The sequence below is a fragment of the Podarcis vaucheri genome (assembly GCF_965113315.1).
Source record: "Podarcis vaucheri genome assembly, chromosome: 15".
NCBI classification, from domain to species: Eukaryota; Metazoa; Chordata; class Lepidosauria; order Squamata; family Lacertidae; genus Podarcis; species Podarcis vaucheri.
The window spans coordinates 3,263,340-3,275,856 of record NC_138753.1 but is presented as its reverse complement, the minus strand read 5'-3'; the positions used below and the strand labels follow the sequence as shown (position 1 = coordinate 3,275,856).

The 12,517-nt window shown below is 46.4% G+C and overlaps 1 protein-coding gene across 3 annotated transcripts in view; it reads left to right on the top strand.

The window, feature by feature from the left end:
* Positions 1–12,517, top strand: part of NCOR1 (nuclear receptor corepressor 1) — a 109,221-nt gene that overhangs the window by 43,932 nt on the left and 52,772 nt on the right. For all 3 annotated transcript variants that reach the window (XM_082201628.1, XM_082201629.1, XM_082201627.1), the window contains exon 16: positions 11,603–11,730. In XM_082201628.1, coding sequence (XP_082057754.1) covers positions 11,603–11,730 — 128 coding nt within the window. The remainder of the gene's footprint in view (positions 1–11,602; positions 11,731–12,517) is intronic.

The window sequence follows — 12,517 nt, the reverse complement described above, 5'->3', positions numbered from 1 at the left end:
AGAACAGAATGCAGGGCTAGATGGGCCGGTGGCCTGATCCAGCTATAGGGCTCTTAAGTTCTGACATGCACAACGCGCTCACCCCTCTTATATTCTTACAAACATACACACTTCGTCTTCTAAGTACCAGGCATTGGCCAGTAAATTCTCCCTCCTGTTCCTCCTTTCCCCCAACCATTTGGGACCTGGGAATCTTTTTGGAATTCCCCTCTGCTTATCTGATGTGACACAGGCTGGAACACAGAGTCCCAGTAATTCTTCCCCCCACCCCACCCTCTTGGGATGATGTTTCTGCTTGTACATTGGTGGCGAGAACAAGGAGTCAATGGATCTGACCCGTTAACTTTCCAAGGAACACTTTCTGGCTGGCCTTTACCCAATCTGGTTTCCCTCCGGCTCTTTTAGGGATGAAATCAACAGGGACATAGGAAATGGCCGTGTACAAGTCAAGCTCAAGATTGTCTACACAGTGACCGGCAGAGGCGCTCTGCGGTTTCAGACAGTTCACAGAGCGTGAGACTCTTAACCAGGGTTGTGGATTCGATAATCACGTCATCGGGGCAAAAAGTTTCTGCATTGCAGAGGGGTTGGGCTAAGCGATTCTTGTTCCAACTCTACAATTCTGTGGTCCCATGTGGGTTTCTCCCAACCCCACCTGGAGATTCTGGGGATGGAAGCTGTGTACTGTGGCTCCTAAAAATAATAATAATACAGTGGTACTTCGGGTTACAGACGCTTCAGGTTAAAGACTCTGCTAGCCCAGAAATAGTATCTCGGGTTAAGAACTTTGCTTCAGGATGAGAACAGAAATTGCGGGGCAGCGGCATTAACTAAAGTGGTACCTCAGGTTAAGAACAGTTTCAGGTTAAGAACGGACCTCCAGAACAAATTAAGTTCTTAACCTGAGGTATAATAATAATAATAATAATAATAATAATAATAATATTGTCATTGTACATCCTGTATACAATGAAATTAACTGAGCCTCCCCCCCCCGCAAACACTCAATCTCTTGTCAAACAACACACTACCTTGCAAGTCAATTTCACTATGTTATTTTCTGTTCAACAGCCTAACAGCCCACGGATAGAAGCTAATTTTTAGCCTGTTGGTACGGCTGATTATACTTCTATATTTCCTGCCCGGGGGTAGCAGATGAAAGAGGTGATGGCCGGGGTGTGAGTCATCCCTGAGTCAGCCACAAGCTTTGGGGTTTCTTGCTGGCTTGCATTGTCCCCACCTGCAGAGAATTGTGAGGAAATGGTTGTGTCGATAGAAGCCTGATCTCGACTCTCCAACACAGGGTGGATTTGATTTAAATCAAATTGATTTAAATCACTAGTCAGTAAGGCTTGATTTAAATTTTTTTTTTTTTTACAGAAAGACTCATTCTTGCTGGTATAATCTTAATATTTACAACCAGATGAAGGTTTCATTTTTGGAGTAATAAATTTTCAGAGCAGTTTTTACAGTTATATAAAAAATTACTGACTTGGTTATACTATTAGAAATACATTGAAGGATAATTATGAAATTATTGTGAGGTTTAATAAGTTAACTGTTTACATTTGGACAACTTTTCTGCTGTACTTTATTAGAAGGAGAAAAATAATCATTTCCTTAATAATGATTAAAACAATTTATTTAACTGAAACAGTAACATTATAGCATATGTATCCATGTTTGTTAACTGATGTGGTTAAACAATTTTTTAAAAAAACAACAACCTTAGACTGAGTTTTAGCCCACATGAAAAACTTAAAACAAATCCTTATTTCCTGATGAATAGCCTTTGGACTAAAATGCAACTTAAATAGAAAACTATCTTTAGAAAGATTTTCTCTCCAAAAGCATTTTATTTTAAAAATCTGATTGGAATTTTAAAAAACGATTTAAATAAAAAAATCCAATTTATTTTTATTTTTTTATTTAAAAAAATCATTGATTTTTATCCACCCTGCTCCAACACATTCTTTACTGCAGCTCAGCTGGAAGGGGCAAAGAGGGCGGTCCCCGGGCGTGCATAGCCTTAAATAGGCTAGACCACGCCTCCACGGTCCGCTGATTGGCGGGCCGGGGCGCCGACACGCCCGGGGATTCCCTACTCTCGTGGGGGCAGAGGCTAGCCCCCACGTGGGATGTGGGAGGGATTTCTGCCCGCAACCCCCTCTCCTCCCAGGTCGGAAATGGCTTTGTCTCCCCTCGGGAAAGTCTGTGAGGGTCCTCACCTAAGCTGCAATTAGTCAGATGTGGCCCTCCAAACCTCTCTTGTCCAGCCCTTGGGACTCTTCCCCAGGCTATGCCCTCATCGCCCCTGCCTCTCACCCTGCTTTGAGTGTCTTTTCCGGGCTGGAAATGTCTCTTCTTGAATTCTGACCATAACCCTTGGCTTGGCTGGATGGAGGAGAGGGAGAGGGGTCTTCAGGTATGTGTGTGTGAGCAGAAACTCACCTGGCGTACCAAAGGTAGAATTTATGTTGCTCTGGCCCTGCCCACCGCTGGTATGTGGCCCCCTGGAGATTTCCTAGAACCCTTTTGAATAAAGGTTCCCCACCTCTTTTAGAAGGACATTATATATGGGGTGTTAGGGGTAGCACCTCTTGTGAGGGACACATCCTGCTCCTTCTGGGGTCATTTGTCCACCTTTGGCTCTCAGCTCTCACCTGTGGCTCCTAGAAGCTGCCAGCATGTGACAGCAGCCGCACCCTGGGAAATGGCTTTGACTGGCCGGCTAAACCAGGTGAGGGTAGCTGATGGGTCTTAAACCCTCTGTGAGTTAGGGGCTTCCCCTGCATTCAAAGACAGGCTGTGATGGATTGAGTCATGGGTAGGCAAACTAAGGCCCGGCGGACGGATCCGGCCCAGTCGCCTTCTAAATCCGGCCCGCGGATGGTCCGGGAATCAGTGTGTTTTTAAATGAGTAGAATGTGTCCTTTTATTTAAAATGCATCCCTGGGTTATTTGTGGGGCATAGGAATTCGTTCATTTATTTTTTTTCAAAATCTAGTCTGGCCCCCCACAAGGTCTGAGGGAGAGTGGACTGGCCCCCTGCTGAAAAAGTTTGCTGACCCCTGGATTGAGTGGATGAGATCAATAGTGGGTCCAGTGGCCAAGAAGGCGGTTTCTGCATGTGTTGTGGAGGGAAGTGAGGGCCAGATGTGGCTTGGCCAACTGGGAAAGGAGCTCATCTAGGAGAAGGAAGACTCATCCTAAACCTCTGCTGCCTTGCAGGATATTTTGGGGAGAACAACTTTGACCTGAATCCCCCCAAAAGGGGTAGATCACTGCGAGTTTTTAATTGTGTGAGTAGAGCGCAGTCTCTTTGGAAGTTGGTCATCCCTACACAAATCCTGGTTGGAGTCTCTGAGAAAGTTAGCTGGCTCCTTATACTCCTCCTTCCGGCAACTCCTGAAACCAAGCTGTTGCCAAACGTCTTGCTTTGCTTTCCCTCGAGTCCAGTTTTTTTATTCTCATTGACAGTCTTGTTTTAATCTGCAAAAGCAAAGGTTCCCACCTGTTCCATATCAAAGATGCTGTTTTGGTTCCAGCATGTTTCCGTAGCAGGCAGTGAAAATGAAAACACCAGCTTTTTCTCTCCTAACAATGAGTCATTATTCGTCCCCTTTCTTAAAAAAGGGAAAGTCACTGTGCACTTCCTGCAGGATCTCAAAATGACCTCTTGATTGTTTTATTTATTTAATAGGCAAGCATTAAAAAAATAATATTGGCTAGCAGATTTCGGGTGGTTAAAACTTAATTATAACAGCTTCATCTCACATACCTGAAAGGCCTCCTCTTTCTCTGCAGCTAAGATTTTGCTTGTTCCACCACATCCAAAACTCAATTTGTTTGTGTCCCAGCAGCATCCCTGGGGGAGGGCCTTCTCTGTGGCAGCCCCTAAGTTGTGGAAGTCCCTCCCCACAGAGAGGTGCATCTGATGCCTTCATTATACAGTTTCCAGTGAATGCTGAAGACGCAGTCTTTATCCTGGCCTTTGGCACTTGAGGTTTCTATTTTTAGGACCAACCTTCTCTCTGTGATTTTAAGTTGTTCTAAACCATTTTAAATATTCTGTTTAAAGTTTTGTAACCCGCCCCAGGAGACTTGAAGGGGGGGCAAATAATATCCATGCAGTAATATATAGATAAGGCAGATTGACAATATGCAAAGACCAAAAGACAGGTAGCTGTTGCTGCATCCAAGTAACTATCTTCATTGATTTACGGATTGCTTTCTAAACCACCATCTCAAGGCAGTTAACAGGAAAGAGCAGTGCTTTTTATATGGGGAGACGCAGGATTACACATACCCCTAAAAATTTTGTGAATCTTTGTACTTTTGTCCATTTACTGTGTTTATTTTCCCCGATATGAACTATAAAATGGTGATTTTCTTGAGCCAAAATGAGAGTACCCCTAAACATTTTTTTTTTAGGAAAAAAAGCACTGTGAAAGAGTATTAAAAACATAGAAACAGGGACTGAAGCCCTGACAAGTCGACACTCGTGGTCTTGGCTGATAAAACCTTGGGAATCGCCCTGCTCTGCGCTTGCGACATTCAGACGTCCAGAGGCTGAAATCAGTTTAAAATCCTGGGCCCGGCCTCCAGATGTGCAGAGCAGGAAACGCAACCTCGGGTTCTCCTCTCCGTTTTTCTTTTGCATCCTTTTTTGGAGTGCTTGATCTGCCGCTCAACCGGCCTGGGGAGGGGGGGGGGAGACCCTTCCTTGCTGTCCCTAGTTGACACAGTTCCCAGCACGAGCCGCCGTCCCTCGTGGACCGGCCCCCCTCCCCTCCCTCCCCCCCTCCGCACGCGTGTCCTTCCTTGCAGCAGCTGGTTCAGCCGGGCGATCTGACTAGACAGAAACGCCTGGTTCTTCTGTGACAGCCAATCAAGGCTCCGCTCGGCGCAGGGATTACCTCGTGTGACCCCGGTCGAGATTAGAAGCTGGCATGTGTGGCCAGCCAACTCTCCTCCCTGCTTAGGTGCTTTGCTTTTTCTGTTGTTTTTTTTTAAGTGACCAGGATGACACCGTGAGATTCTCTCTCTCTTTCTTTCATTCTTCTTCCCCTTTCCCCCTGGAATCTAAAAGTTGGGCAGTCTTCCCCTCCAAATTTAGGGGGGAGGCGCTGCCGACAAGTTTGCCTCCCCCCATGTCATTTGAGCTGTTGGAAACTTGGCCCGATTTTTTTTTTCCTTTGACCCCCACGCCTAACACAGACCGGTATCTCCCTTCTCCGGGCTGTGGATAATTTTAAAAAAACCAAAACCAAAAACCTTTTTATTTTTAAGCAAGAGTCAAGCATGCAGGTACGTCGAACCGCGAAGCCTCAGCCGACCGAAGGTTTGTGTTCCCAGAACTTGCCTTTTGCTTCTCTTCCATCCGCCGGATAAGCCGACTTTTAAAATCTCGTTAGCCGGTTTATTTTTAAAACAGGGGGGGGCGTGGGGGGACAAGAGGTTTAAAATTAGGAAGCGGGTGATTAGCTCTGTCTAATTTTTGTGTGTTGCTGTGCAGGGTGGGGGGGAAAGAGAAGGGACTCCCCCCCGTGACTCTGTAAAGTTAACCCTTTACATCTAGGGCTGCTGTGACTTGGTGACAGGTGGGAGTGTGGCAAAGGACACCCCCCTGTTGTTTTTTTTATTTAAACCTTGTTAAAGAAACACTTGGGATAACCAGTTAATGCCCTAAACACTTTGACGTTGTAGCCATGAGCAAGGCTTGTGGGGTCTACTGTGTGCATGTGTTTTTAAGAGCGTCCCTTTGAGTTTTAAAGAGTTTCAAAGGTAATCTCATTTTCACTCTAAAAATAACTTTGGGGCTTTTCTCCCCCTGCCTCCACCTTAACTGTAATAAAGATATCTGTTGCTCAGGCTTAAGGAAGGTTTTGTTGTTGCTGAGGTTTTGGAAATTATTAAGTAGCCTGCATGTGCGATTTTAAATATATATATATATAAAAAACGATCCTTTAGAAACAATAATTTAATCTGCAGTCTTTTTCTTACATCTGTCTCGTAACTCCCCTTTTCTTTTCCAAATTGGGGTCAGCCTCCAAGGCATTTTGGCGCCTGGTTGGAGATGCAAAATTTTGCCCGACTTCCCCAGCACCCACAAAGGAGGGCCTGATCTGCTATGTTCCTTTACACACACCCCTCCTCTCCCCAGCAGGTCTGCCAGAATATTTATGTATTGCGTTTCTATCCCACCTTTTTCTCCTAAGGATCTCAAGGTGGTGTTCATGGTTCTCCCCCTCCCCATTTAATCCCCACAACGACCCTGCGAGGTAGCTTTGGCTGAGGGAGGCAGTGTGACTGGCCCAGAAACAGCCAGTGAGCTTCGTGGCTGAGTGGAGATTCGAACTGTGATCTTTCCCAGGCCCTAGTCCTATATATATAATTTAACCCATGGGTTTGATCCACCTTCCTTGTTCCCCTCCAGCTCAACCTGCCCCTCACGGTCCCAAAATCGCCCCTCATTGCAGCTGATGGGGGCCTGTTTTAACCACCTGCTTTGTTGATTTGGAAGCTCCTGGCAGCGGCACCAAACCTCCCTTCGGCAGGAGTCAGGAACGCTGTGTCTCATTCCTCCAGCTGCCCTGTCCCGGGCCTGCAAAGCGAGATGCTTTCTGCTAGAGTTTGCTTCTCTCTTAAATTTAGTAAACAACCCCCCTCCTCCTCTTTGCCTGAGTATGTGTGTTCCCTGGCACATCTGGGGGGCACTGCGTGACTATTTATGTTGGCACACTCAACCCACTGCTCTCTCTAAATATTCCTTGAGTGTTTTAGAATCGGAACAACTGACTTCCAGCGACTGAGGCTGTTCTCTCTGAGTGCGTATGAAGGGAAAGACCTAAGTTGCAATGAAGAGTACTTCTCTTTATATATATATATATATATATATATATATATATATATATATATATATGCTTTCGTAGATTTTCACGGGTACAGGAATGTAGGTTTTGGTGTCTTCGGGTGTCTTCCCGTGTAAGAGTCGGGGTGTCTGGGCGACGTTTCGACGAGGTCTCACTCGTCATCTTCAGGCTGGTGCTTTCGGCTTCTTGTTACTGGAACAGAGCAGAATCTGGTGTTTGAGTTCCTATAAATACTGTTGAGGGGTGTGGTGTATAGCCTCCAACGTTCTGGGCAGAGAGGAAGTTCCTAGATTAGTGTGCCTTTTCTTCTTTTGTTCCTTAATTACTTGAGGGATATCTTGAGTGATTTCATGAGTGATATTCTGAATACCACTGGGTGGGTCATTAAGTGTAGATTAGTTGCTAAAGCTTTCGTGTCTTGACCTCTTGAGCTTGTGAAGAGTTTTTCTGAGAAGATGGCTGTGCTGCATTTAGTTGTGCTCTGGCTTGGCTTCGTGTATAGGGGCGAGCTGTAATTTTGTGCCTTGTGCCAGCCAGATCTGTGTAGGGATTGCAGGGGGGTGCAGCATCCGGAGGTGCCACTATAGTTTGGCTACTGGATGGAGTCTGTAGTATGTCTGTGGAGAGGGTCTGGGTTTGGGTCTGGTGTGGTTGATTGGTGACGGCGTTCTGTGTGCCTCTGGTTCTGGTGTCGGTTTTTGTGGGGAGGGCTAATTTCCAGATGTCTGGCAGGCGGGAATCTCCCTCAATCTCCAGAACCAAACGCCTGGCTGACAAAGACCACTTGACAACTGAGTTACAGAATCTCTCAAATGTGTTAATCGCCAATGGATACCAGAAAAACAGGGTTACGAAGCTAATCCAAAAAGAAACACCCCCCAAAAACCAAGACACAGAAGAAAACAATGGCATGGCCCTCCTTCCTTATATCAAGGGCACTACAGACAAAATCAGCAAAATCCTCCATAAACACAATATCAAAACAGCCTTCTGCACCAACCAAAAAATAGCCAATATCCTCAGAAACCCAAAAGACAAAATCCAGCTGGAAAACCAAGGGGTCTATGAAATACCCTGCAAAGTCTGCCCAGCCACGTACATTGGACAAACAAACAGACGAATAAATGCACGTATCGCAGAACACAAGAATGCCGTCAAAAAAGAAGAAAAAACTTCCTCTCTTTTCCAACACATGAAAGAAACAGGACACGAAATTAATTTTGCAGATTCCAAATTGCTCTTTAACATGGAACATCACCACAAGAGAATAATCATGGAAGCCATCGAGATAGAGAAACACCCTCACAACATGAACAAGCGTGACGACACATCCCGCCTGCCAGACATCTGGAAATTAGCCCTCCCCACAAAAACCGACACCAGAACCAGAGGCACACAGAACGCCGTCACCAATCAACCACACCAGACCCAAACCCAGACCCTCTCCACAGACATATTACAGACTCCATCCAGTAGCCAAACTATAGTGGCACCTCCGGATGCTGCACCCCCCTGCAATCCCTACACAGATCTGGCTGGCACAAGGCACAAAACCACAGCTCGCCCCTATACACGAAGCCAAGCCAGAGCACAACTAAATGCAGCACAGCCATCTTCTCAGAAAAACTCTTCACAAGCTCAAGAGGTCAAGACACGAAAGCTTTAGCAACTAATCTACACTTAATGACCCACCCAGTGGTATTCAGAATATCACTCATGAAATCACCCAAGATATCCCTCAAGTAATTAAGGAACAAAAGAAGAAGAGGCACACTAATCTAGGAACTTCCTCTCTGCCCAGAACGTTGGAGGCTATACACCACACCCCTCAACAGTATTTATAGGAACTCAAACACCAGATTCTGCTCTGTTCCAGTAACAAGAAGCCGAAAGCACCAGCCTGAAGATGACGAGTGAGACCTCGTCGAAACGTCGCACAGACACCCCGACTCTTACACGGGAAGACACCCGAAGACACCAAAACCTGCATTCCTGTACCCGTGAAAATCTACGAAAGCAAATATATATATATATATATATATATATATATATATATATATATATATATATATATATATATATATATAATATAAATAGAAGGACTCTTCTATAAGATAAGAAAATATGTTAAATGACTGTTGGAAATGATATTTTTAAAAATATATATACAGTATATATATATAATTTTTTTAACATATCATTCCTAACAGTCATTTAACATATTTTCTTATCTTATGCAATGTTTTCCATCGGCTACATTTTTCAATCTTTATCACTTTATCTACATTTCTTAATTTCTCTATTACTTTGGTTCTTTAACTAATAACTCCCTTCATAGTCTTCATTGCAATATTTCGCCCAATCCTCCTTACAAAACTTCTTGCAATCACGATGAAGAGTACTTCTCCCCCCCTCCCCCCTGTCCCTCCCCCCGAAAAGTTATATAAATGCTGGCTTTGCCCAGCGATTGATTTAAGGCCGTCACTTCTTATATCCTATCCTCAAAGGAAGCCAGTGTAGTGTGTAAACTGAGTTTGCCTCGTTCTCCCCTTGCGCTTCGCCCCTCACAGCAACCCAGCGAGGTAGGATAGCCTCCCGGGTTGGAGCCCGCACCTCTCATCCAGGGGTCGGGGAGGCTGTGGCCCTCCTGCAAATGTGGCCAGACTCCCAACTCCCATCAACCCCAAGGCAACGTTTACCAACAGTCAGGGATGATGGGAGTTGTAGTTCGGCAACATGCAGGAGACCACCGTTTCCTTGCCCCTGGGCCAAAGTGGTAGAGTTGATTCCTAGAGTGGGGGCAGAGAGAGAGAGGCCACATAGAAGGAAATGGCTAGAGCAGCCTTCTTCTCGCCCTCTTGCCCTCCAGATACTTTGGAATGCAACTTGCATCATTCTGACCATTGACCGTATTGGCTGGAGTTGATGGGAGTTTGACAGCGCCTGGTTTGGGGGGCGGGGAAGACTGGGCGGGATCTGCGTTCTGTGGCCAGGTGCTGGGCTTAGAGTCATGTTGGGCTTTTTTGAATAACAGCTGGCCATGCCATACAGGAAACCGATGGGGGGATTTTAAAAGGTTGCGCTGTGTGTATGGGAAGTATGTAGGGAGAGAGAAATCAAAGATCCACCTCTGAAAGAGAAAAATCAAAGATCTGCCCCAAGTGGTATCATATAGGGCAGGCGTAGGCAAACTCAGCCCTCCAGATGTTTTGGGACTACAACTCCCACCATCCCTAGCTAACAGGACCAGTGGTCAGGGATGATGCGAGTTGTAGTCCCAAAACAGCTGGCAGGCTGAGTTTGATTATGCCCGATATAGGGTGACGGAAGACATTTAAGTGGGGCATCTTCTCTGCGGCAGTGCCAAACCCGTGGGTCCAGAGGCATTCTCTGTGGCGGCCCACCTGGAATTTATCTGTTGCATTTGTTTATTGCATTTATATCCCACCTTTTCCTCCAAGGAGTACATGGTTCCCTTCCTCCTCCATTAATCCCCACGACAACCCTCTGAGGTAGGTTAGGCTGAGAGGCAGTGATTGGTCACATGCAGTGAGAGCTTTATGGCCAAGATTTGAACCCTGGTCTCCTGAGCCCTAGTCCAACACTGACCTCTGCATCACACTGCTTTGGGCACCATTCAGAGAGCTACATGGCCGCCTTAATATAAACCTCAGACGCCTTTAGGTCTGTCATGGCTTCCCGCCCACCAACCCATCCTGGGGTTTCCGCTTAGTTTTGCACGGGGGTTGAGCATTCTCCCTGCAGATCCCAAGCCCTCCAAATGGAGCAGTTGGATGAAGAGGATCAGAAGCTGCCTTATGCCAGATTGGTCCATCTGGCCCAATATTGTCTGCACTGACTGGCAGCGGCACATTCCTAGCCCGCCCTGGAGATGCTGCCCCCAAAACCATTGCAGGCAAACAACATCTTTTTGAAGCCAGGTTAGGCCTATAGTATGAGTCTGTTCTGCTAGAGGGGCAAGAATGTGTATCAAGAGGGTACTATTGACTCTCCTCTTTCCTCTGCTTACCGTTAATACTTTTCTTCATTTATGGAACCCAGAAGCCAAAATTTCATTTAGCTCAATCCCCGGCTCTGCATTTAACTAGCCACTTTCCAGATCCCCTAGAGCAGAGCTTTCCTAACTGTGTGTCAGATGAGTGTGTTGGCTACAGTGTGCAGGTGTTTCGTGTGAACGCTCCCCGCGCTTCTCTCGAGGCTGGAAAAGGGTTAGTTTAACCTCCGGTTTGCTAGTAAAACTGAATTACTGTGTCGCGAATTGATAAAAAGTGTGTCACCAACAGGAAAAGTTTTGAAAGCTCTGCCCCAGGGTAACAATAGCCTATAGGCGACTAGGCAAAATAACCCTTTGTAAATTTGGAAGATGGTTGCTTCTTTTTCATCCAGGCTGTGAATGTCACTTCACGTGGGAATCTTAAGATTTGTATGAGTAATTCTACCCTCTTGTTGTGGCAGTATTTGTGAGGTTTCCTCATGTTGGGAATATTTCACAGGATGGTCCCAATTCTCATTCATTCTCCTCTTTCTTTCTCAAATGCCTGGTGTAAGTGAACATGCGGTTACATCTCTGATTTGTGGGGTGGGGGGTGCCAGGAGAATTCCCATCCCCAAGATTTTAGCTCGGGCGCTTGCGATCTCCCAGACCCGATCCTGCCGCTGCTGCTGGCTGTAGCCCTGTTGTGTAATTCCGATTCCTTCCATTTCAGCAAATCCCACGTCCTTCACAAGAAGAAAAAGTCGAGGAAAAAATAGAGGAGGAGAAGGCCGAGAAAACTGAGAAAAAAGAGGAAGAGAAAAGAGATGAAGTGGAAAAGGACGAGAAGGAAGAATCCAAGTGAGTCGTGTCGCGAGAAGCCCTAGCTCTGCACCAAGGGGCGGCGGCGGAGGGGGGAGCGGGCAGGGGGAAGCCAGTTTAGGTGCCTGCCGGGCGGTGTCAAACCACAACTCCTGCCACCCCTGCCTGTCAGCCATGCAGGAGATGGAGGTGAACAACATCCGGGTGGTGGTGGCACATGTTTCCCATCCTATCCGTCTGTGGAACTCTCTGCCACAAGAGGCAGTGATGGCCACCAACTTAGAAGGCTCAGAAACAGAATTAGGCAACTTCACCAGGATGGCTCTGCTCTGCCTCCGCAGTCAGTGTAAGCAAGGTTTCTGAATATCAGCTGCTGGAAACTCCAGGAGGGGAGAGTCCTCTTGTGCTCAGATCCCGCTTACTGGTTTCCCACAGGCATCTGGGTGGTGGCTGTGAGATCAGGATGCTGGACTTCTTCTTTGGCGATCCCTCGTAGCCGAGTAAGATTGTCTTCCATAAACACGGTTTTAGCAATGAGTCCCTAAGTGACTGTGGAGGCCAATTCTGGATCCACACGTCCTTGCACAGTGGGGACGTTGGTTTCTGGACCGGAGCTGATCACGGTGTGGATTTGCCAAGCGTACCTTCCTCCTACCACGTTTCTCCCTTGCGTCCTGAGTTCGAGTGTCTTCAAAGCCCATGACACCTTGGGCAAAGGCTGCTCTCCAACTGGAGCATTCTCAGGCCGGTGTTTCCCAGTTGTCAGTGTTCATACTACATTTTTTTAGATTTGCCTTGAGACGGTCTTTGAACCTCTTTTGTTGAC